Consider the following 23540-nt stretch of genomic DNA (forward strand, 5'->3'; position numbering starts at 1 on the left):
GGTTTGCACTCTTTTGTGTACAAATGTTGTCTGAACAACATGTAATGTCTTCACTTCTGCTGTTGGTGTACTTCAGACGTTTGCGGTGTTACATTAAGCTCAGGTTGAAGTCCCTAGGTTTTTTTTTTTTCCCTATTACCTAGTATTTTTTGGTTTCATGGTTTAAACTCTTATAGCTGACTACATAAAACTTCAACACATGTCCAAAAATGTAACTAGGGGGAATAACCAGGTGACTTAAGTTGAAGCCGTTGAATAACCGCAAAATACGTGGCGAACTTAATAGCCCATACCGAAGATCATTACGGAATTCCGAAGCAGGTCCAGACTCCAGATCCCCCGCAACTATAAAATCCCCTGCCGATCTCATCTTACAACACGCTTTCAACCAAAGCAACAATTACAATTACAACACCAACCACAATTCAATAATTATGTCTCAAGTCTACACAACAGACCACTCAACCTCAGTCCTCCGCACACACAGCTGGCGCACAGTCTCCAACTCCGCACCATACCTCCTCCCACACCTCAAACCAGACATGAAAATCCTGGATGTAGGCTGTGGCCCTGGCTCAATCACCATTTCTCTCGCAAAGCATGTTCCATCTGGACATGTCACAGGTGTGGAATACGTGCCTGATCCATTGGAAGGTGCCCGTGCCCTTGCGCAAGCTGAAGGCGTGTCAAACATCACCTTCCAAGAAGGAAACATCCATGCCCTGCCATTCGAGGACAATACCTTTGACGTGGTACATGCGCACCAGGTCTTGCAACACATTTCTGATCCGGTTCATGCGCTAAAGGAAATGCGGAGAGTTGCTAAGGACGGCGGCATTGTTGCATGTCGTGAGTCGGCGGAGCTGAGCTGGTATCCAGAGTCTGTGGGGATCGCTAAGTGGTGCGAGATTACGAAGCGCATCCAGCTTGCTAAAGGTGGCAATCCGCATCCTGGGAGGATGATTCATGTTTGGGCGCGGAAGGCCGGGTTTGACAGTGGAAGTGTCAAGAGGAGTGCGGGGGCTTGGTGTTTTGGGAGTGACGAGGAGAGGGCGTATTGGGGTGGATCTATGGAGGATAGAGCTAGAGCTTCTGGGTTTGCGAAGAATGTTGTTGAGGAGGGCTTTGCAGAGCCGGAGGACTTGGAAGTTATTGCGAGGGGGTGGAGGCAGTTTGTGGAAGACGAAGATGCTTGGTTTGGTTTGTTGCATGGGGAAATATTGTGTTGGAAGTAAACTGGAACAAGTGTTGTCTTTAAACGTGATTCGGCGTCTAAAAGGGATGATAATAGAAAAATATCTTGATGCGATGTTAAGGAACGGCAAATGTAATGATGTAAACCCTTCGCAAAATGCAACCCTCAACCCTAGCAAAGAATAATATGAACCTTAAAACAACGATCGATTGATGAGAGACCTTCAAGCAACAGGCCATTTGTGATGACAATCACCAACCACCGTCACTATTATCAGACTGGGCCTCTTCTTCATCGCGACGGCCCTGTTCATAAGCTTCTTCGCGATCTGACTTATCAGAGTCCTCGTCTAAGAAGAATTGGTTAGTATTTGCAAAACCAAAACAGTTCAATCGAAACAATAACGAGAACATACCAAGCTCATGAGCAATCAAAGCACCGCCAAGACCACCGACAGCCAAACCAGCGGCACCGGCTGCAAGATACTTCCCGGCGTTGCTGCTCTGCTTCTCAGGCTCGGGCTGCTGGTAGTAACCCTGGCTAGGGCCACGAGTATCGTAAGGTACAGGTGGAGGGCCCTGGGGAGGCGCATAGTAGCCACCCTGCGGCTCGGGGGGAGGAACGCTGCGAGAACCATCATTGTATCCGGAGTAGCCAGGCTGCTGGTAAGGCGCCTCCCACTGGGAGCGACCAGTGGCCTGTTCTATGTAGAATGCGCGACGGGCACTGGGCTCCCATTCCTGGACCCAGCCCTGGGGCAGAGGAGGTGGGGGGCCTGGAGGGGGACGGGCTAGAGGCGGGGGTGCACTGTATGGGCCACGATCGTATGCTGGGCGACCCCCGTCGTAGGGGGGACGGTCATATCCATCTTGAGGAGGGCGCGCATAAGGGTCAGCAGGTGGGCGCCCGTAGGGGTCGTATGGTGGGCGATCTGAGGGAGGGCGAGCGTAAGGGTCGCCGTAAGGTGGAGCGTACGACATAATGAGGGTCGATATGGAGAGGTGAAAGAAGAGAAAATGAATATAATTGAAAAAGAGGGGAGTGAGGGCTTTTATGGGAAAGCGCAAAGAACACCGTTGAAGACCATCACCTTCCGCCCAGAACCGAAAGAGACAACTCCACAATCTGTCCAACAGAATTATGCCCCCACTTCTAAGGAGTTACATGTTAGCGCCCAAGTTTAGTACGTCTACTCCGATTAGGCAGATGCAATATAAAATGCTCCATGAGCCCCTGGAGTGGGCATGATGGTCAGATTGACAATCCCATCGCCTTGCAGGGCTAGTCAGCCAAATGACCAATTCGATTTCAGCATGCCAACTGACCCCCTGTTCACTGTTAGTGTGTTACAACAAGCTGAAAATATACGAAGTACTCCGTACGGAGTAGAGGGGTTGCATTACAGATCAGGACTTTGCTCCACACGGGAGACTATTTGTTTCCACGGTTGTGCCTCGGACAGTATAAAGGGGTCCATATACTCCGTATTGGTAACGATATATACAACTTGAACAAAGGGAAACGAAAAAAAAAAAAAAAAAAAAAAAAAACAAAGAATAGGGGGAATATGGGCAGTGGAGTGTTCCCCTCTATAGGGGCATAGGAGCAGCAAGGATTGCGGGATAAAATCAACTCGCGTGCTACCGCCGAGCCATGATGTGGCTCGTGCCAGGGAAACACAGCCACTGACTGTCACACACGTGGCTGGTGGATATAGGGATTGGGGCTTGGCACATTTAGTACTCGATGGGGAGTGGTGTGCTCCGACCAAACTAGTCGCAGGTGGTTTCAAAGATATTGTAACGCCAAATCAACAAGTGGCTAAGGCGGGTAGGATTGGGACCAAGGGCACGATCCACCAGGTTGATATGAAGCGCCTGCAACGTCGTACTCCGTACCCATACAAAAAATGTGTTCATCACTGTACGCCAAGGCCAAGGTTTTACCCTGAAATAGACGACAAGAACGATCTGCGACATGTCAAGTAGCAACGGCAACAGCTTCAAATTTTTTTTTAATTTTTTTTTTCTATATTTCATTTAGGGGTGGTTAATAGATCCATATTGACCAATTTCCTCACCTCTAGAAATGTAAAGTCATATTTCGGCGTTTCTTCCGAGCGATGCATGTGCATCCGGCGTATACGTACCGCTGTACATACCGCTGTACGCGCCAGGATCCGACCGCAGACTTTGGCTGAATTAATGTTCGGAACAAGAGCGGCCTGGGCCCAACCCGCGCGGGGCCATACGGGACCGCGACGATGGTCCACATGAGGCTTTTCCCCGTGATTCAGTAAATGAGCGTTCGTTGGTAGAGCGATTAATGTATGGAAGATTCCCAGATATACCAGCCAGCAATACGTGAAGGATCTTTGGAAAGATACATCGAATGTATCGAATGTACTATTCCTACTCACGCCACGTGTACTACTACACATTTGCCTACTAGAAAGCAAGAACAGATCGTTCGAGGGAAGCGTCTTATTATAGTAGTGTAGTTATGAATGGCGCTCTAGCGCTAGCAATCAAACCTTAGAAAAAAAACCAATCGGCGCACAGACCATTGACAGCGGAAACAATTCACGCTGAACATCCCATCACCGAAGGTTTAAAACTATGCTCCTGAACCTGCGATAACACTTGATTCCGTGCTGGGCGGGTAGAAGAACGCAGATAGGCTGAGGGAACGTTTAGCACATTGAAGCAACATAGAGGACAGGGATAAACTCACGCAATGATGATATAGGCCGCAATTAAAAGGACACCCTCTAGGTAGTTGCTTCGGCCGTCCAGGACGAGGAAGTTGACAACGAAGGTGGTCACAAAGAGACAAATAGTCTCGAAGAGCGTGAAGTATAGAGACATGTCCTTGTCCATGCACCAGCCCAGGATGACGACCAGGGGTGTGACGAAAATAGCTATTGGAATAGTCAGAATGTGCACAGGTAGGGATATCATCAGGAATGGATGGAATCTTACCAATTTGGATACTACTACCAACAGACACACCAATCGACAGGTCCATCTTGTTCTTAGTGGCGACACTGACGGCAGTAACGTGCTCAGCTGCATTACCAACAATGGGCAGGATAATGAGGCCAATGAAAGCTTCGCTGACGCTTGAGCTTGCGATCATCTCGGGAATAGCGTCAACCAAGAATTCAGCGCAAACTGCTACCAAAGCAGTGGAGAGCAGGAGCATGACAACAGCAGCGGTACGTGACATTTCGGGTTCCGGGGCTTGAGAGGCTGTCTCCGGACCTACGGCGTCATTTGGATCGGTTAAACGAGAAGCACCGCGGGCGAACTGCACTGCGTTTCCGGCCGGCGGAGGACGGCTAATGTGTGCAGGGAGCGAGTTGCTGCGTGAGATTCCTGGGCGCGAGGCAGTGGCTCCAATACTGGGTGAAACTGCTGGTGACTGGGAGCTGAAAACAGTGTTGGAAAGCAGAGACGGGATAGGTCCGAAAGGAGAACGGCGTTTCCGGGGATCATCTGCTGTGCCTTCACAGCCAGCGACGTTAGGGGTGGATTGGAATCCCTTGAGGGGTGGACGTTGACCGGACGAAGGACTGCTGTCCTCGGGTGCCACGATCTGAGCCTTCTTCTCTTCTTTCTGGGCCTTGCGCCTCTTGTGATCCCGTTTCTTCGACTTCTTACTAGCTTTGCTGTCCATACGGCTCAGAGCCAAACCAAAGTCGCGAGAACGGACTTCAGAAGAGGGCTGAACGTCGTCGTCGGCATCGTAACGAATTTCATCACTAAGCTCAATGGAGTGCTCATGGCTGCCAATGGAATTCGAGACGGAACCCTGATTTTCATTGGGAGTCGATGTCATAGGCTTTTTCTGGAAGGAGTTGCGAGAGGTTGTCCCTCTTGAGCTTGTACTTAACTTCCGGTGTCTGCGATACTTCATTGCTCTTTTGATCCGTTTGGCAGTAGTCCAGGAAGTCGTAGTGTCATCCGACTCGTCACTGGAGCTAGATGAAGAGTCCGAAGAGCTGTTCATGAATTCTGCCAAAACACCAGGTTTGGATTCCTCATCAATGATGGCCTGTGGGATACTGGCGTAGAGATATGAGTGTGTTCTGAGCTGGAAGATGATGTAGAGAATATACACCAGCAGAAGAACGACACTAGTACCACGGCTGACTTTGAGTGTCTCGCGATCGGCATTTGTGCTATCTGACCAGGAGGCGTGGAAAGCAGTTGGCAAGAGGAGACTGACCACACTCAAACTGAGCAGACAGGCACTCATCTGAGTGACGGTACTGTTGTAAATCTGTTCTCGGAAGCGAAGGCCACCAGCGAGAAACGCCATGCCCATAATCAACAACAGATTGGCGAGAATGGAGCCAAGGAGAGAAGCTTGAACGATGCGAATCTCATTCTTGACCAGAGCGATGATGAAGATGATCAATTCGACTGCGTTTCCGAAAGTGACGTTGATAAGGGCTCCGATAGTATCGCCAAGACGACTGGCGACACTCTCCGTGGCATGACTGAGCAGTCCAGCCAAGGGAATGATGGCCACTGCATTCATCGCGAAGATGATGGCTGGGTTGAGACCCGCAGCCTCACAGGCAATACCCACCGGTACGAAGATCAGCAGGACATTAATCCAGCTGTGGCAGATAGCATCTGCGGTATGGTGGTAGAAACGACCGGAGCCATTTCGCATACGGATCAGAAGACCCGGCTTTGAGTTGTTTTCCGTGTCGGACCCCGGAGTGGGGTCCTCCACTGGCACATTCACTTGTCCATGTTGAGGAGGTTTTTCGGTAGTAACAGGGTCGGCGGCCTGTTGAGAGGGAGTCTGATCTGGCAGGCCGCTAGAAGACGCGTGAGCTTTCGCCCACGAGTGAATCCGGTCTGCAGAAAGGAACGTTGTTAGCCAGATACGAAAGAGTGGAGATAAGATCTCGGGATAGCTATAGCTATAGCTATAGCTTTGAGCCCTCCCTGGATAATACTTACGCATGTATTTCAGAGGAAAAAGACGGATGAAAGAAGGCAACAAGCCTTTGATGATAAGACAGTAGATGAAGATAGAAAAAAGTAAAGTCGACAGTTGACACGCGAGTTTTTCAGTCACTTAAGGGGGAATCGGGAATCTTGGAACGGGACCAGGCTTATTTAGGTAAAGTCTTGGCAACTTGGCATGATGATTTTCCAACGCCACTTTTCTTTGTGTCTTTTTTGGTCTCAGCCCTGGAGATCCTGATTACCTTTCCAAGGAATGTTGGAGATGATCTTGGACATACGAATACATTCTCAACCTCGCGTTGCCTTTCGTCACCATGCACTATATCCCTAGCATGATGTCAATCCTCACATGCTCCAGGGGCTACTCTGTATATTGGGCCTTAATATGTGACGCGTTCTCCACGAATCTCCTTATAAGGATGCCAAGGGTGAGAGACGGGAAGACCGGGTCCATTACCTAGCAGGTCAACATTATTGGTGAATTATTGTTTGGATCGACCATCTCGCTGCCATATTTGGGTGTCATTATTATTGGCACTGCGCTCTTGTTTTTGCTTATTTTCGTGGGTGAGTGTCACACCTTCGGACAGGTGCTTTCAAGACACTACATCGATGTACGATGTGTGTTGTATGTGTGAGCTGTCGTACTCCACTGGTGACTAGGAATGAGGTCATTTGTATGTATTTTCGGAACGGCTTCACACATATCCGTCTGTCCTACGCAATACAACACATGCATCTCTCATCGATACATGGATGTAGGTCTGCTGCGCCTCTCCGTAATTTAGTCGTGGAGTTTCAGCCCCACAACTCCATTTTCCGACTTGTGGCTGTGTCACTGGCTATTGCCACAATCTGCGTCATTGGATGTTACAGGTGTTTTCTCAAACTAACTCACTGATTGATACTGATGGCCTCCATGTACCAAGCTGAGCTAACTGTCCGTATCGTAAACGCGACACCTTGGGAACACAATGCATACAATGTAGTCGTGGGGACGTCCATCTAGGTCGATATACACACCAAGAAGATGAACATGGCTGGCTCATTGCTTTTGGAGCTCTTCAGCAGCGGAGGGTCAGATGGCAGTCCCTAGTCCTGGGAATAAAAAATTGCTTCATCGAAAATCCATCTTGGATCTGTGGGAATATCTACTCTGCCGTCTGACGGCATGCATTTTGATAATGTCCACAGCGCGCCAAAACCACTCCCAACCCCCAGTAGGGCCAGCCCAAACCGCCCATCCCCTAAACAAGCATCAACATCATGCATCAAACAGGCAAACTTGAGATTGACCAATGTTCAAAAAGGAGTGGTTAGATGAGAAGTTCGTACACGCATGAACCTTGGAATGTATATATGTATATGCGATGGGGCATGCAAGATGCCGATGAGCCCAATCCGCGATCCAATCAGAAGCACCCGCAGGGCGTAATTAGAAAGCTTGATAGTCTGCATAACAAACTTCACGCTGATCATTTCTATTCAAAGAAGGAGCTTGCACGGGGTAAGCTGTCAGCCGAGGGCTTGACTGGGATAGCACATCTGTTTCGACCACTCTTGTACCATTTATCTGTGGCTACCGTGAAGGACCAGCTGCTTAGTATCCCTCATATGGAGGATCCAGCATTCTCCTCATTTGTGCTATTGGAGGTGCTTAGGGGTATTATAAGTTTTAGTCTGCAGGTTTGATTATGTGCCTCCCAGTTCAGGCTCCTTCTTGGCGTTGTGTCTCATGTACAGGCTGAGGGTCTGTCGGAAAGCGTCAAGCTGGTGCTACACATACATTCTGTATTTTTCAACAGACTTCTGTCTCGATTGTGAATATTGGTGGCATTCATACATTCTCAACTAAATACATACATCAGCCTGGACATCTACAAGAGTTTGTACTTCGTAGCCGCAGCGATACAAATGACCATGAATGCCGCAAAAGAACCGAGGATACCAAAAAACCACGCCAGCCCATGAGTATCCTCGCCCGGGACAGGAACATTCATTCCCCACAAGCCCGTAACCAGGTGACATGGCACGAAGATCGTAGCCAGGAGAGTAACCTTACTCAAACCCGAGTTGATAGTCAGACTCAATCGGAGATTGGTAGCGCTCATCTGGGCTAAATAATTCGCCTGAGACCGACCGATAATCTCATCGATATGCCCAAGTGTCGACAGTGTTGTGACCAAATGGTCCTGAACATCGCCGAGATATAGAAGCAGGTCGCCGTCAGGGAAAACAGGGTGCTTATCGGGAGATTGGCAACGCTTCACGAATCCGTTCAACACGTCGACCTTCCCATTGAGGCAGCGTATTATGTGGGTGATCTTCTTGCGGAGGACGTCGACCTGCGGAATAAGAGCTTGAGCGTCGTCGATACGACTGATGAACACTTGATCCTCGATTGCCTCGGACTCGCGCTCCGCGTCCCGAACAAATGGCTCGAAGCTGTCGATGATATCGTCTCTAGAAATGAATTAGCCGTCAATCCATTAAAAGGGGGGGGGGGTCGGCGAGTAGGAATTTGATTGAACACACATCATTGCATAGCAGACCCAGTCACTAGTCAATATAGTAGGATCGTGCATTTTGCGAATTCGCTCTCGCGCCCGAGCCACATGCCCACAACCACTAGGCGAGAAGGTGACCACGCCATATTGGAAGACAAGAATGTATAATGCAGCCGAGATAGGAATCCCCGGTCGCTCGGTTTTGACCTTGTTGGCCACAAGGGTCTGGAACGAGATCAGGTAGTAGTTCTTGTAGACGTCGACTTTCTCTCGAGGCTCACGAATAGCAATATCCTCTGCCGTCAGGGGATGGATAGACAAGGCCTGGGAAACGGCGTCGACATCTTGTTCAGTGGCGTCGCGGATGTCGATCCACCAGATTGGCTGGTTTGGATCTGGACGACTTTTATGCTTCTCCTGGAAGATATGATCGATGTTCCCGCCCGGGAAAAGACCATCCCAGGTAGACGAGGCGGTCGCCTGTCGCGTTTTGGACGAAAATAAGCTGAACCGATCCGGCAGCGGCTGGTCGATTACCAGCTTCTCTTCTTGTTTGGCCTGCATCTTACTGGTTGTGTACCAGGACAGAGGCGGGTGAAATGGTTGATACCCTGAGCGGTTGATCTGATGCCATCAGATATTGATCGGGGTGTTCTTTGGGGAGTGCTGCTCCGTATTCTGGAAAAATCGAACTTCCATGGATAAAGACAATGAATCTGTTCAGCCCATGATATTTCCTCGAATTGGACTCTCGAGGATATGGGATTGGATAGGGGGGATTTCTATCGAGGGTGTTCATAGGTAGAGGAGACAACCCGGGGAAAGAGGAAGGACCCCTTCGACCACGTGAAACGCGTACCAGCCCTACCCGATAGCCGCATGCGAACCTGGGCAAGACCTCGGGATGAGTCAAATGGAACTGCCCAGGTGCCAAGTTAGGTATGATGTACTCGGTACGGAGTATATTAATGTACACATCCAATCATTTTGGGATAATGGAGGACCTCGTGGCTTTCGGTACCGGAACCGTTCCGAAATTGCTGGGCATTTACGTTATACATCTGTTCAAGGTCTATTTTTACCTAATATATGTCAGATCGAACAGTAATATGTTTCTACCGTAGAACGATATGGTCATGATCTTCATACATATAGTTTTCGAGACCCCGGATACCTGTAAATCGAAAATATGAAAAATCCAAACTCCTTTACTGTAACCAATATATAACTCAAAACGCCTTTGAAATAATGTGCCCGCTGCACAACGCCATCAACCCGAGACAAAGAGAAGCGTCAATGCATTTTCGTGAACTTGGCAGCGGGGGTTGATATTACACGCAGATGGCATCTTAAGACACGTTAGTGATTGAACGTAACCGAGCACATTGAATATGGTCATACCATGCTCCGATCGTCATTCAATCTTTGATCTCCGACTGCCGAGACTCCTCCTTTTCACAGTCAAGGCTGTACGACTTTCGCAATCGTGGATACACCAGCCCAAAGAATACGACGACCGCTAGCAGAATAACAAATGTAGGTAGAAACATGAAAATAAAGAGGAAGATGCTCAATCCGAGGGTGAAATTCTGCCCACGAGCAAAGCGACGGGCCATGATCTCGAGGATCGAGTACATACGGGAGCCAAACCGCTAGGGACGTGAATGATTGGTCCAGTCAATTCAAGAAAGGAGAAAGATTTGAGTGGAAATGATCTCATGGCGATCGGCCCCGGTCGCGCATGCTACCCCATATATACTTATAGGTAGTTACAGCAATGGAAGCGCCGGATGTGCACCATCTCCCCAACATTGTGGCCCATGGAACCGTTTTTAGCAAAAAGCCATGTACTCCATTGTCCGTGCTTGTGAATGTTGATGCCTGTGCTATTGCCGTCATGGATTCAAGTTTTCCCAACCTCCACTCTTGGCACCAATATTATTCAGATACGTTGGAAACTTTCACCGCAAATGGTAGATCTCCAATAAAATGTGGGTTTCCTTAAAATCATCGAAAAACCCCGAAAATCACGGATTTGTGCCGGGACTTGGCGTCAATTTGTAGGCAACAGCATTTTGCTCAACATTTTCTCCCCTGCCAAGGAGCGTAGAATCCTTTGTTACATACATAGAGTACAGAGTACGGAGTACATACTCCGCACTCTATACTGTTGAGGCAGTAAATATCCCGACGATTTGTTTAGGGTCTAGAGAATACATCGCCCTTTCACCGATTCAATTACCCCGAAGCTTTTGCAGTGTTCAGCCCTAGCCAATTCCCACCAATCCGACAATTACACGCGCCCGTAGTGGATCCAGCCCTGTGCAATCATCCCTTGTAAGAACACTCCGTTGGGTCAGCTGGCACTGTGCAGGTGTTTGATCCGCCCATTCGAGTATTTCCTCGCAAACTTTTCAAGCCATCGAAATTCGCTTGACAAACATGTAAGGGGGGACACGGGAAAGAAATGCCGATCGGAGCCTGCGTGTCATTGGATGGCAAACCATATCCTAGAATAAAATCTCCCCTATAGGGCTGAAGCTTGGCTTGCGGGGCTGATTCGCGTTCCCTGAAGCGCATAACTGTAGGACTCGGATGGAAATTAGGGAATACGATTGTGTAATTCACGTAATATTGACGATGCACCTGGGCATTGTAATCGTATTGGGGAAGTTTCAGGTGGCAGTTGAAAAGGGTAGAGCTGTGTGATCAGCAGTTCTCCAAGGCCAAGGGTAAAGATGATGCATACCGTATATCCGAACACCCCCCCTGTGGAGTGGAACCAGGATAGAATGAAATCGAACACTTAATATAGTACCTAGGTAATAGCGTAATAATCCTGACCTTGAAGGGCAATCTTCCCCCACATTTTTCCCTTTCAACCTTTCACAGATGTAACGCGTTTAATCACTTTAACCACTTTAACCACACCCATTCGACTGCGCGCTCTTCTCAGGCCACACCTAGCTTCCCAAAATGTCTTGGCTTGCGGGGTATGGCAATAGTGATGAAGATGATAACGACAACCTGGGCGTGGATTGGGTGCTACAATATGAGTTTGGAGACATTGGTAAATAACGTGCTTGCATGGTATATCCTTGGCCTTCTGCATATACTGACGATCACCAGATCAAGCACAAGCTATTACAGAGTTTCGAACGCTTATCCATGACCTGGGCGAGGCTGGTCTTCGGGTTCAGGTTCGTCACGGCCACGGTGAAGCGCTATTAGTTTGCATTCGGGTTCCGCGGGATCATCTCGGGAATTTAGTACACCAGTCAAGGTAAGTGGGAAGGCATCTTGAATATCAGAGAATTTTATCTTTTGACAGTCAATTAACACCCCGCAGAATTAAGGATTGGCTGTTCGGGATTACCCATACCTTACCGGATGGCGACGAAACAGCTATCGCCGACGCCGAAACACCATCCGAAGAGATCCGGTCGGTATACCACGCCGTCACCTGGCAAAAGAAAATAGGAGGCGCAGGCATCACGCCAGGTTTTGGAAAATGGAAGAACATCACTGCCTCTTTTCCGTTACATGACCAGGAGGCCTGTGCGCAAATGCTGCGTCAGTGGAATCGAAAAACGGTATTGACCACTAGCGATCTGGATGCGATTCGAGCCTTATTTGGCGAAAAGGTATCATTCCGGCTAGGTCTTGGGTCGGCTGTATTGTGATATTGTGAGCTAACCTTGGTGTAGGTCGCTTTCTACTACGCTTTTATTCATTGCTATTCGTTATTCCTCGTGGTGCCTGCAGGATTAGGCATTCTTGGATGGCTATATCTAGGTCCATATTCCATCGTATATGGAACTGTACTTTGCGCCTGGTGCATTGTGTTCGTCGAGTACTGGAAGATTCGAGAGGCCGATTTAAGTCAGAGATGGGATGTCAAAGGTGTCGGACGACTGAAGGTGAATCGCAAGCAGTATGTGTGGGAGAAAGAGGTCACGGACCCAATCAGTGGTCAGGTGAAACATGTCTTCCCTGGTTGGAAGCAGTTCACACGCCAGCTGCTTTTGGTTCCTTTTGCTTCTGTCGCGAGCGTCGCCCTCGGAGCGTTGATTGTGGCGTCCTTCGCATCGGAGGTGTTCATATCCGAGGTATACGATGGTCCATTCAAAGAGTACCTGGAATTCGTACCGACTGTCCTATTTTCGCTATCCTTGCCCGCCATAACCTCGTTTCTCACAAGAATCGCAACCCGCTTGACCGACTATGAGAACTACCGAACGCAGGATCAATATGATCTTGCCCAAACACAAAAGGAATTCGTCATGAATTTTATTACCTCTTTCCTCCCCACGATATTGACCGCCTATGTCTATGTTCCCTTCGGCAAGCAAATCGTCCCACACCTTGACATTCTTCGAAGAACGGGGTTCAGGGCCGATTTGGTCACCGGGCAGAAGGAATTCGAGGTTGATACAAGCCGATTCCAGCAAGAGGTGATATATCTGTCCATGACGGCTCAAGTACTTAGCTTCGGTGAGGAGGTCGTCCTACCATATGTGAAGCATGTCCTGAGGCAGAAATGGCAAAACTATCGGGACGGCAGGGCGATATACAGCCGCACGCGGAAGCATTCTACAGCGACCGGCCTGTATTTGATTGACTCGCCAGAGGAAGTGGCATTTATGACAAGACTGCGTAGCGAGGCCGGCGCAGAGGAATACCATGTGGAGGAAGACATCATGGAGATGTGTGTACAGTTTGGTTATCTCGCATTATTTGGAGTTGCTTGGCCACTGGTTCCTCTCGGCTTCCTGCTGAACAACTGGCTGGAGCTGCGAGGTGACTTCTTCAAGCTCACGCTGGAGTGCCAACGACCACCACCAATCCGGTCGGACTCGATCGGCCCATGTCTACTGGGGCTGGATTTCTTAGCTTGGCTGGGGACTCTATCTACAGCAGCTATTGTGCATGTCTACCGGGGTCCTATTTCCGAGGTACGGCTCTCCTCGCTTCTGTTGACGTTGTTCATTGCCGAGCAGGTCTACCTGGGAATGCGATTCACTGCCTCTACAGCCCTCGAGAAGATCTTTTCGGACACGATTCGAAGGGAAGAGGCTGGTAGGTATGCAGTGCGCAAAAATTATCTTGCTGCTAGTCTGGCGAGAAACTCCTCCCCCAGTTCTGGCTCCCAGGGCTCGCCGAACGGTCGGCCCCGTCACCGGGTGCGGTTCAACGAACGAGTCAATGTATACAGTTCGAGCGAGAATGACCCATCGACCGACGGTACTCCCTCCCCGACCAAGGAGGAGCCGGGTAATGATGTGCTTCGGGGATCCGACCGTGAGGCCCAGTTCTGGGGCGCGCATTCAGGGGACAGGGACATGGCAGACGCAGGCGTCAAGCTAATTCGCGCATTAAGCACACCCAAAGCAGGGGATGAAGTTAAAGCTTCTAAAGAGGCATAGATATTCTCAGCTCTATGTATTTTTAGACCGTATTTTCAGTTTCTATTACATTGCTGCCTGGTATTTTCTATGTATAGATCGCCCGCTGGATTGGCCGTAACACCGAAATGCAAGTATTGATAGTTGAAGGATCATACCTGCGGGGACTCATTTCCACTAGTAAATTTATTTCACTAGTACGGAGTACGCAGTAGAACATTGAATATTACACCCTAGACGTACACGGACAATGGCCTGCAAAAGCATATTCTCAGCCCTATAGGGCTATGCCAAGGCGGGTCAATCCACCCAGCTTTGAAGGCCCGGGGATTCCCTGGTTTTACCCGCTTGCGTGTCTTTTCTTCTTTTCCTCTTTTATCTCTTTGGCTCTTTGGCTCTTTGTCTCTTTCACTCTTTAGCTCTTACCCTGTCCTACTCTTTCTTACTCCTTGCTTTCAATTTAATTTCCATCCAACCCTCTGAACCTGGTTGTACAGAGCATCGGCATGGACAGCCCCGTGTGAGCTTCTCCTTCCTACGGTCACCCGCATACGACTTTTACAATGGTGGCCCCTACCAACTCCTCTGACACTCTAATCACTCCTCCATCCCCCGTCCACGTCTCACAACCAACCCACAAGCCCACAACGATGGCCATGGAAATGGACTTACTATCACCGGCCGAGTCCCCACCACCCGTGGTCCCGAAACTCCTCCGTGAAGCCAGTGACATCACATGGCAGGAATCCCTAGAATCCAAAAAAGGCCAGGTTGTGCTAGTCCGGCGAGGCGGTCGATTCCGCCTACTACACCAGCAGCAATTCAAAAACAGCTTGCTCGCTGGTGTCGGGTACCTCGAGCTAGCTAACGCCGCTGACTTTGCTGCGAACGTCTGGAACGAGATCCCCGTTCCGAAGTTTGCCGCCGTGCTTATGGGAATTGGTGGAACACTGGCCTTGGGTATGGTGTTGGTTGCTATTCATGATTTTCGACTGAGCTGGACAAATGTCAAGCTACTGCGAGCGGAGCGGGATCACCTGCAGCGCCTGCGGCAATACCACGGCAAGAACGCAGAGCTCACCCGGCTCATTGACAGCCGGCTGGGGGTGGGACTGCGTGAAATTGGCACCGAAGTGATTGACCGGATCGTCATGGATGCGTTGATGGGATTCGGCTCGTTGTTGGTCGGGGTTGGCACTTTGATGGCCATTGGCGGCGCCAACCCTCACGTCTTCAAAGCCAGTAATCTGCTCTCCGGATATATTGGGAATGGTCTCGCTGCAGTGTTTGGCCTTGTAAATGCCATCTGGTCTGGCTATCTCCTTCATCGATTCCATGTGCACGACGGCGCTACTTCTTCCCGCGAGCCCAGCGATGATATCCGTCGCCGTCTACATACTCGGTTCCGTCGCTTCCAGTGGCATGCTGGTATTAATGGATTGAATGGTCTTGTTGCTGGTGCTGCTTCGATGGTTACTGCCGAGCGTTGGTGGGGGTACATTGTCCTGATTCCTTGCATTATTTCTTTAATACTATGCAACTATTTCTGGCGGAAAAAGCTGGGTTATGATCGTCCACTACTTGGTCACACATCACCAACGGAAATACAGGTGACATCGCTGATCGAAGACCTGCAATATGTGATCGTAATGCAGCGCGCTCTCGCCGATCTTGAACATTCCCTACCACAGGCCATTGTCCAGCCCAAGTCCTTGGACTCAATCCTTCGCTTCATTATCCGTGAAAACATGTTCGAAACATACTGCGAGTTCCTTGCCCGTGACAAAGCCACCCGTGATCTTCTTGTCGCATTTCCAACTCTAAACACTTCTCCTGACCAAATCACGGTCTCCTTCGACGCCCTCCTTCACCTTCCCTCCGGGCACCTAGATCTCATTCTAGAACACGCGAAGCGATTCCTTCGAACAACCGGTGTTCGCGTCTTCACATATCGTGAACGCCACCTGCTCGAACTTGTTGGCCACGCCGTCTATCAGGATCACAAAAAGGCAACAAAAACTACACAAGACGGCACGATAGAGCAAACTTAATATCTCTGATGTCCGATTCCATCCCAATCTCATGACTTCCCCCGGTGCTCATGAAGTTGAAGCAAATGGACGGCGGCTGGCCGCCGGTTGAGCTTCATTTTGTTGCATATTGGCATTGCATTGCATTGCAGGATATCTTTTATTATTACCCTAGAAATGCTAGACTGGAGTCTTTAGCATACAGTAGGTATTTTCGTTTCTAATATATTTGAGATTGACTGTGATAACCTTCATATTTGTATCATGATTGCCTCGATGATCTTCCACTGCGCACAATCCCCCCAGATACCAGACTCCGAGGGTTGGCAAAGACAACTGGAACGGTGCCTTGTTGTGTTGAAATTATTCCTACAATGGCTACCTACCAGGCAAGCAACCCCTAGAACCATAAGCCTCCAGGTAGGTCTAAACCCTCTTTTCCTTTGTCTGGACTTCTCTCTCTCCTTCCTAGTCACATCTCTGGGCAACTGGACCCCTCGCCCACATAGCCCCTTTCGTCTATTCCATCAGGCTTCTACGCCTAATTCTCGCAGCTTGAGATTGTCTTCATCGATAATGGCTCTTATAGATTCCGGGGACAACATTGTCCAGTTTCTAGACGCGAATTATGCAAGATACTGCACGCTTCCATTCAATCTCCCCACCTTCCTCGCCTTTCTCATTTCTCTTTCTACTAATTTAGTGTGGCAGCCCATGTACTAGAGTCATTGCCCGCGACAGGACAATGATTATCAAATCCGAGAGGGTCGCAAGCCATCAGCACTGGACCACAATCTCGGGACACCATTTCAACAAAAAAGGGGGTCCTGACACAGGGAGAGTTGATGTCGTCCCATCATTACGTCTAACCATGGCTGTTGTAGTGCTTGATGGCTGGCCAAACTGTTTGATGTTCTTTTATTGAAACTATGCACACGCAAACAGCTACGGCTGGCAAAGCTCGGCTACTTAGCGAAAGGCCATAGCGACAATATGACTGAAGTACACGACTTAGTAGTCTGGATGGAAGAGCAAAATTCAACCGAAATCCATTACCCAACCTCCCAAATGATCAAAAGAATAGGAAAACAAAACAAGTGAGTAGCAGCCGGGCACCATATAAACTGGAGGAGAAAAGAAAAGAAGATAGAAGAAATAGGATATCGCTCGAGCATGGGGGATATTAGAGCATCGGAGTGGACGTGGTATTTCGGTTAGGTTATTATGGCAGGCTTACTCTCGCCGAATAAGAATGTCGGTATTGCCTTCCTGTTCTATTACTCTCGCAGTCCCGACATTACCCAGGACAAAGAAAGTCCAAAAGAATGACCGAACTGTGAAGCAGCTAATCCTGCGCTGGCTTCTGAGGAATTTGCCCCCTTTTCGAAGTCCTCTCCTTAGTGAAAAGAATAGCATGGTAGAAAACGTGACGTGATTTTGTGAGTTGTGACGGGTTGGTTCTGCGAAGATGACTCTGATTTCGATCAATATTAGGATATATAAGTACATAAAAGTAAAGTTCCTTGCGCGTAAGAGGAATCCACGAGACAGTTGAAGTTTCCCTGGATATAATGCCACTTTCCCTAAATAGGAACGCTTGGCCACAGAATCCATGGATGCTAGCCGATGTTGCATACGGGGTACTCAAAACCGTCGGTCAAACGTTTAAAGAATCGGGCCGAGATTAAGCGTCTCGCAACCGAACCAATAAAAAAAGCGCAACTCAACTACGACAAAGCTCGATGAAGAGGATGAAAATGGCAGCCAAACCCTTACACACTTCAGCCTCAAGCCCTACCAAACCAAATAGGCTCCAACTCTTGTCAGATACATGTCGCGTCAACTCATCCCCAATATGCCTCCACACCTCCCAGCTTTCCTTATAAAGGTTACTAATGTTAAAGTATTTGCCCATATAGGCTGCAATGACTCTATAACTCTGGCGCAAGGCTACGTAGCCAATAATATAACAATTTTGGTTTGATATAGTAAGAAGAATAGTGGTCTACCTCTTTCTACACCCTACTATCGGATGGTCCTTAGGCTCTATAATAATTCCGTACCCCCCGAACGCTTTATCCTAGATTAGATAAATAGGTTTCTAACCTTTTGATTGTATGGTCTAATAACCCTAGGTTTCCTATACTTAAAACCTTAGAATTAGATATTAGCTTCTTTTCTATTGCTACTTTAAGGGTAGTATCGCTTTCTCGTTTCCAATATAATTAATCGCTTTAATATGATACTAGTAGGATGCGCGAATAATTGGTCATTATTTCGTACCTATAGGCAATTGAAATAATATTCTTACTCACCGGACGAAGAGATCCGGTTCTTTTCGTGAAGAAACATACGGACCCGATAAGAGCTGCAGTGCTGTAGGAATTTAGTATATAAGAAGTAAATTGAGAGAAGCGTATGGTTACTCACTTGTACCAACAAGTGCATCTAACTGTTCTTGTTCATACGCAGTCAAGTCACCAGTATTCCGTCAGCTGAGCTCCGACAGATGCCACCAAGTTTGACAACAGTCATGGATCTCGGTAGGCATGATTTTTATTCTTAACAAGGTTATGGAGGAATTGTAGGTTCTGCTAAGAGAATCAGTGTTAATAAATTTCGACGAGAGAGCGTTGTGGAAATTACCGAGTGGAACGGCCGTCAGCAGTTTCGTTGATAAGGTTGACTACGCTCTCTCCCCACGACGATTTGACATCAGTAAAAATCGATTCTTGCGGCTCTGATGCTTTGCAGATGGCATCCAACACGTGTGATTGGAACTCTGACTCGTCAACGAATTCTTGCGCACTCATTTCTAGACCAGGTGGAGGACTAAAGTTGGCGTTGGCTTTGTTGAGGAAGAAGTGAGAGGTGATTTTACATGTGGAAGTTATTGGATGAGACTTGTCAATGCTTGCAATTGACATCGGCTTTGCAGAAGAAGAATGAGAGGTAATGTTATATATATGTTGGTTTGAGGTGGAAGTGAGTGCACCCTCATGTGTATGGAGTATAGAGAAATCCAAAGATATCTGGTCTCTAAACTTACAAGTGTTAAAGTGAGACAATTCTTACTTCCTTTCTGATACAAAATACATCACCGGCCATTCTATTCCCACTTGCTCCTTACAAAGTGATCCATTTATCATTCCCGTTTACCTGATACATTTGGAACGTCGATGTATATTACATATTATCCCAATATCAACATTAACATTAACATCAGGCTAGAAACCAATTTCCAACGGCATAACAACAAACAGCCTAGAAACTAAACAGTCCGCTGCGGGCCTTGCCGTATGGATAAACCACCAGTGCGGAAATGAACAAACCAATCGTAATGCCAATAGCCACCTGGATCATACCAAAACCTAGACTAAATACAGAATTACCAGACTGCAGGCCAGCCCCGGGTGCTGAACTAGCACCACCATGAGAGCCGACGCTTTGACGAATTTCATCAGCGGATTGTACACCCGAGATTAGAGACCCTGTCGCAGCAAGTCCAGATGGAACCAGAATGAAAATGCCAGGCAGAATAGCGGTTGCAGCGTGACCATGCCAGAGCCGACTGTACATATTTCCCATGATGCCGATGACAAATGCGCCGACTGTATTCGCGACCTGGGAGTTTGATCCCAGTTTCTTTGTGCTGAAGTAGTTGCTGATATAGCCCGACAATGCGATGATGCTCATGGGTGGGAGCTGTTTCCATTTTCCTTGGTTTATGATCAAAAGCCAGACTGTCATGATCGCAACGAATGGGAACCGTTGAACGTATGGGTTTTTAAAGGCACCCTTCTCTGGACAGGAGGTATCAGATACCGCATTGTTGTCTATCAGCCCGTAGATGGTTGTGCCGACGGTAATTCCATATCCAATGAACAACGAGAAAAGGAGAGCGTAGACCATCCGAATCGAGCCGGCGATGATCTGATGGGACTGAAGTTCTAGGCTACTACAAAGAACAAGAAATCCCGGCAATATCAATGCAATTGATGATTGCGCGATGGCGGAAAAGCAAAATAGGTACTGTGGCTTGCCATCCACAACTCCAAGGGCGATGCTGCCGAAGGCTCGAGCCAGGAAGGACGTCACCACTGTCGATGTCACTTCAAAGACATTGGAATACAACACCGAACGAGGCGCGGCGACATGTTGCATTAAACCCACAAGTAATCCATTGAGAAAAATGATTGGCATGTCAATCGGCCTGGCACTGAAAGCGAAAGGTCCCACAGTTGCAGTGGCCAACCCATACACCAAGACAATGATGATTTTGTGATACTGAGGTTTTTTCTTGATGACTGAATCGAGCTCCTGAATTGCTTCTTCAATGCCAATCACATCATGGATCACATTCTTGTAGATCAGATGTGTGTCCGATAGGCGAGCCAAATCAATTCCTTGGGCTACGCGAACCAACTTCACCTCGGTCGTGTGGGTAGAAGGGTCATCGAATGACATTAGCATGCAACCTGGTAGGTAAAGGAATTGACTGTCAACCTCCAACACCTTTGAGGTCATCTGCATGTATTCTTCAAGTCTATGCGTGGGAGCACCGAATAACATCAATGCTCTGCAGAGCTGCATGATATACCGCTGCCGACAGATGATCTCTGCAATGTGCACTGTCACTCGAATTTCATCCTCGAGGCGCATATTACGACCTCCACCGCCACCACCTCCTCCTCCCTGATTGTCACGACGTTTCGAAGCTTGTGACAGGATCTCGCTTGAAACAGGGGTGCTTGCACCACTAAAACTCTCCGCAGTCCCACCAATCAAGGTCGATGTCGACGTATTTTGAGGCTTTTTGTACCATTTCAGTGGCTTTTGCTTCTTTCCTGTTGGTGTCGGGGCCCCGGTGGGGGCTGATTCTGCGCTGCGGGACGAGTCAGTTGATGTTCGAGACTGGCCTCCAGCACCTTGTTGCTGACCACCTTGTAATTTGATCAAGTGCGACAGGATCCCACCGCCGCCAGAGCGATATCTCAAATCCGCATCTGGTCCTGTGTCGGTTTCTTCATCTTTAAACTCGTTCCCCGCGTGAGGATAAGGCTTCCCACGACCCTTGCGGCGTTTTTGGGAATGGTCTTGGGTCAAATCTCGCACCAAACGATGAGCTTCGGAGCTGGTTCCCTTCTGGTCCCGGTGCTTCGCCTCCACACTTTTATGTTTGTCATCTGTCATGTCAGAGTGGGCAACTGCACCGCCGGTCGCCCAGTCCGCGTGATACCTTCCAGATGTTAAGTCGTCTCCTTCGGCCTGTGGGCGGCCCATGCGGTCGCCGAATTCCGACGCTTTCTGTCTCCAATTCCTGGCCACAGCTCGCCATTTCTCCCGTGTGGATTGCTGCTGGGGAGTCTCAGACTCCTTCTTCTCATCCTCTTTCTCCTCTCCCTTCTTCTCATCTTCCTGTGGCTTGTTCTGGTCTATCCTTTCGACGCCTGACCCGCCGTCCGTCTCACCGGGTTGTGACTCGCGATCTTTCAGTGGCGTGTCTGCAATATCCTCAGTTTCATGGGAGTATGGCATTGTCGGTCGATGGGGCAGCGCTTGACTGTGAGCATGGTCCCATTCTTCCCGGGGACCTCCTGGTGGGGGATCATGCCGAGCCCCCTGCATGAAACTTGCATTTGATCGAAATCGAACATGGAGTGGTGGCTCTTCATCTTGTGGGCTGGTTTGCGGTGCATCCTGCCAAACTTCGGACGAGCTTGTATTGTCTGCATCCGAGTCATCATTGAAGGTGCTGATGGATGCTTCCGACATGAAGGCGATGCGTAATTTTCAGTCCTTCGCCAACATCTAGCCTCCGATTGTTTGGAATCAAGGGAATTTGTAGATTCTCAATCTCCTTTCGATGAAGAATTTTGAACTGCGCAAGGTCTTTCACCTAATGTCCTCGGGACTTCGGTGCCAAATTGGGCTATCATAATCGCTAGATGAGCTCACGGAGACGTGATTGGGGTATACGTGTGAACCACGGTCGGCAATCAGCAAGGAATTTATTTTCGCGCAGATCACCATTGTAAGAAATCATCAAGTCAACAGGATTCTGAGTCCTTTCCGCCAGTAATGAGGTATTGTTTGCGGGTGTCGCCTCTTCGGAAATCTGTCCCACGCAACTCTCGGACTTGTAGGTTTCTCGCCACCCAACATTGTCGTCAATATCATCATGTAATTGCTATAGAAATATGCATTAGCAGCCTGAAAGAAACGGATTTTAACGATTGTGTCCATTGGCAATTCTCTGTCTCCGGTGATTGCACTATGGTTTGTAGATAAACCACCTTGCACTCGTTCTATAATTACAATCTGCAAGAGACGCAAGTTTCAAAATAGGTTATTTTACAAAAGCTAGAAATTCCTATAATCTTGCAAGTGGTTGCTTAAAGATTTCATCAATAACCTGTCATTTTCGCATGTCAGGCTCTAATATATATTTGCAAGGATGGCCGTGTGACAATGTCGGCCCTGAACCCACTACAAATACTTCGATTGTAGCTTTCCTTCATCTAAACATACAAGATAACACCATTTCAAGGAGGAAGAAATTTGAATATATTCATAAAGCGTGGATTACTACAGCTGTAACCGAATATATACAAGTAGAATCTACCTTCCGAAGTAACGCCCATGGAGCTGAGGCTTAGCAGATAAGATCAACAGACATGGTGCGCGCCAATTATGAAAAAATAACCTTAGCGCCAACAACACAATTCATATAGGCGAGGAGGCATACTTCATACTGCATAGCTGCCGTTGGCATGTAAGTCTATATGAACACCTGCGGACCTTCCAAGGGCCTAATGCAAGGGGTGCGGTGAGGAAACTTGATTTTGCCGACGATGGACCGATTACCACGTGTCTCGAATCTAGAGCACTGGCAGCATGTCAAATACCACGTACACGAACAATGACTTTGTATTAATCCCGATTGCAAGCGTATTAGCTGGGCGTGAAGGGCAGTAGGAATCAATATATAGATATAGCCTGAAAATACATATTTCGACGTATACAAGGAAATAAGGAATAGATGGAGAGATGCGAGGATATTTACTAGAGCCTCGCCCTTTCGTATTAAATGGTATAAGAGTACACAGCTCAGGATGAATCCCGAATTAACACCATGCGCCATAGCCATGTAAACCCTAACCGAGGATATGCAGTACTCGAGTTATATAGGATAAGGATCGTGTAGCACATTATATTATAAGCCTTAAATTCCCTCAAACCAGCAGAGTGCACGAAAAAGGAAGCTATAGCAATGGCATAAGCTTGCTATAGTTTGCCCAGAAGGTTGCGAATCCCGAATCTTGCAAGGGGCGCCGATCATCCATGACCCTTTCAGCCGGACCATTCAAGGCGCACCAACAAAAGCTATACACATTCTTCATACAAAGTGTGTT

The 23540-nt window shown here is 48.3% G+C and overlaps 8 protein-coding genes across 8 annotated transcripts; 3 read left to right on the plus strand and 5 right to left on the minus strand.

Moving 5' to 3' along the window:
- Window positions 1-434: 434 nt before the first annotated feature.
- Window positions 435-1235, plus strand: N7455_001946 (class I SAM-dependent methyltransferase; the record flags this gene model as incomplete). Its single annotated transcript, XM_040951707.2, has 1 exon — window positions 435-1235. One exon carries the CDS (start codon window positions 435-437, stop codon window positions 1233-1235), a length of 801 nt encoding a protein of 266 aa, XP_040818264.2.
- Window positions 1236-1446: 211 nt separating this feature from the next.
- N7455_001947 (WW domain protein) lies at window positions 1447-2175 on the minus strand (the record flags this gene model as incomplete). The annotated part of the gene is made up of 2 exons (XM_040951432.2): window positions 1447-1544; window positions 1611-2175. 2 exons carry the CDS (start codon window positions 2173-2175, stop codon window positions 1447-1449), a joined length of 663 nt encoding a protein of 220 aa, XP_040817810.1.
- Window positions 2176-3811: 1636 nt separating this feature from the next.
- Window positions 3812-6178, minus strand: N7455_001948 (uncharacterized protein; the record flags this gene model as incomplete). Its single annotated transcript, XM_040952007.2, has 4 exons — window positions 3812-3875; window positions 3929-4115; window positions 4177-6069; window positions 6175-6178. 4 exons carry the CDS (start codon window positions 6176-6178, stop codon window positions 3812-3814), a joined length of 2148 nt encoding a protein of 715 aa, XP_040818550.2.
- Window positions 6179-8060: 1882 nt separating this feature from the next.
- On the minus strand, window positions 8061-9254 carry N7455_001949 (magnesium transporter CorA family protein; the record flags this gene model as incomplete). The annotated part of the gene is made up of 2 exons (XM_040951374.2): window positions 8061-8646; window positions 8719-9254. 2 exons carry the CDS (start codon window positions 9252-9254, stop codon window positions 8061-8063), a joined length of 1122 nt encoding a protein of 373 aa, XP_040818165.1.
- Window positions 9255-11666: 2412 nt separating this feature from the next.
- Window positions 11667-14116, plus strand: N7455_001950 (anoctamin family protein; the record flags this gene model as incomplete). The annotated part of the gene is made up of 4 exons (XM_040951146.2): window positions 11667-11760; window positions 11820-11973; window positions 12040-12334; window positions 12398-14116. 4 exons carry the CDS (start codon window positions 11667-11669, stop codon window positions 14114-14116), a joined length of 2262 nt encoding a protein of 753 aa, XP_040818538.2.
- Window positions 14117-14658: 542 nt separating this feature from the next.
- N7455_001951 (uncharacterized protein) lies at window positions 14659-16146 on the plus strand (the record flags this gene model as incomplete). The annotated part of the gene is made up of 1 exon (XM_040951835.2): window positions 14659-16146. The coding sequence occupies one exon, from the start codon at window positions 14659-14661 to the stop codon at window positions 16144-16146; it is 1488 nt and encodes a 495-aa protein (XP_040818642.2).
- Window positions 16147-18397: 2251 nt separating this feature from the next.
- On the minus strand, window positions 18398-18938 carry N7455_001952 (uncharacterized protein; the record flags this gene model as incomplete). Its single annotated transcript, XM_065604193.1, has 3 exons — window positions 18398-18408; window positions 18441-18493; window positions 18772-18938. The coding sequence occupies 3 exons, from the start codon at window positions 18936-18938 to the stop codon at window positions 18398-18400; spliced, it is 231 nt and encodes a 76-aa protein (XP_065462684.1).
- Window positions 18939-19389: 451 nt separating this feature from the next.
- On the minus strand, window positions 19390-21900 carry N7455_001953 (threonine/serine exporter family protein; the record flags this gene model as incomplete). Its single annotated transcript, XM_040951892.2, has 1 exon — window positions 19390-21900. One exon carries the CDS (start codon window positions 21898-21900, stop codon window positions 19390-19392), a length of 2511 nt encoding a protein of 836 aa, XP_040818398.2.
- Between the last annotated feature and the right edge of the window lie 1640 nt (window positions 21901-23540).

Source organism: Penicillium solitum, assembly GCF_028829755.1.
Source record: "Penicillium solitum strain IBT 25940 chromosome Unknown utg000001l_segment0_segment0, whole genome shotgun sequence".
Lineage (NCBI taxonomy): Eukaryota > Fungi > Ascomycota > Eurotiomycetes > Eurotiales > Aspergillaceae > Penicillium > Penicillium solitum.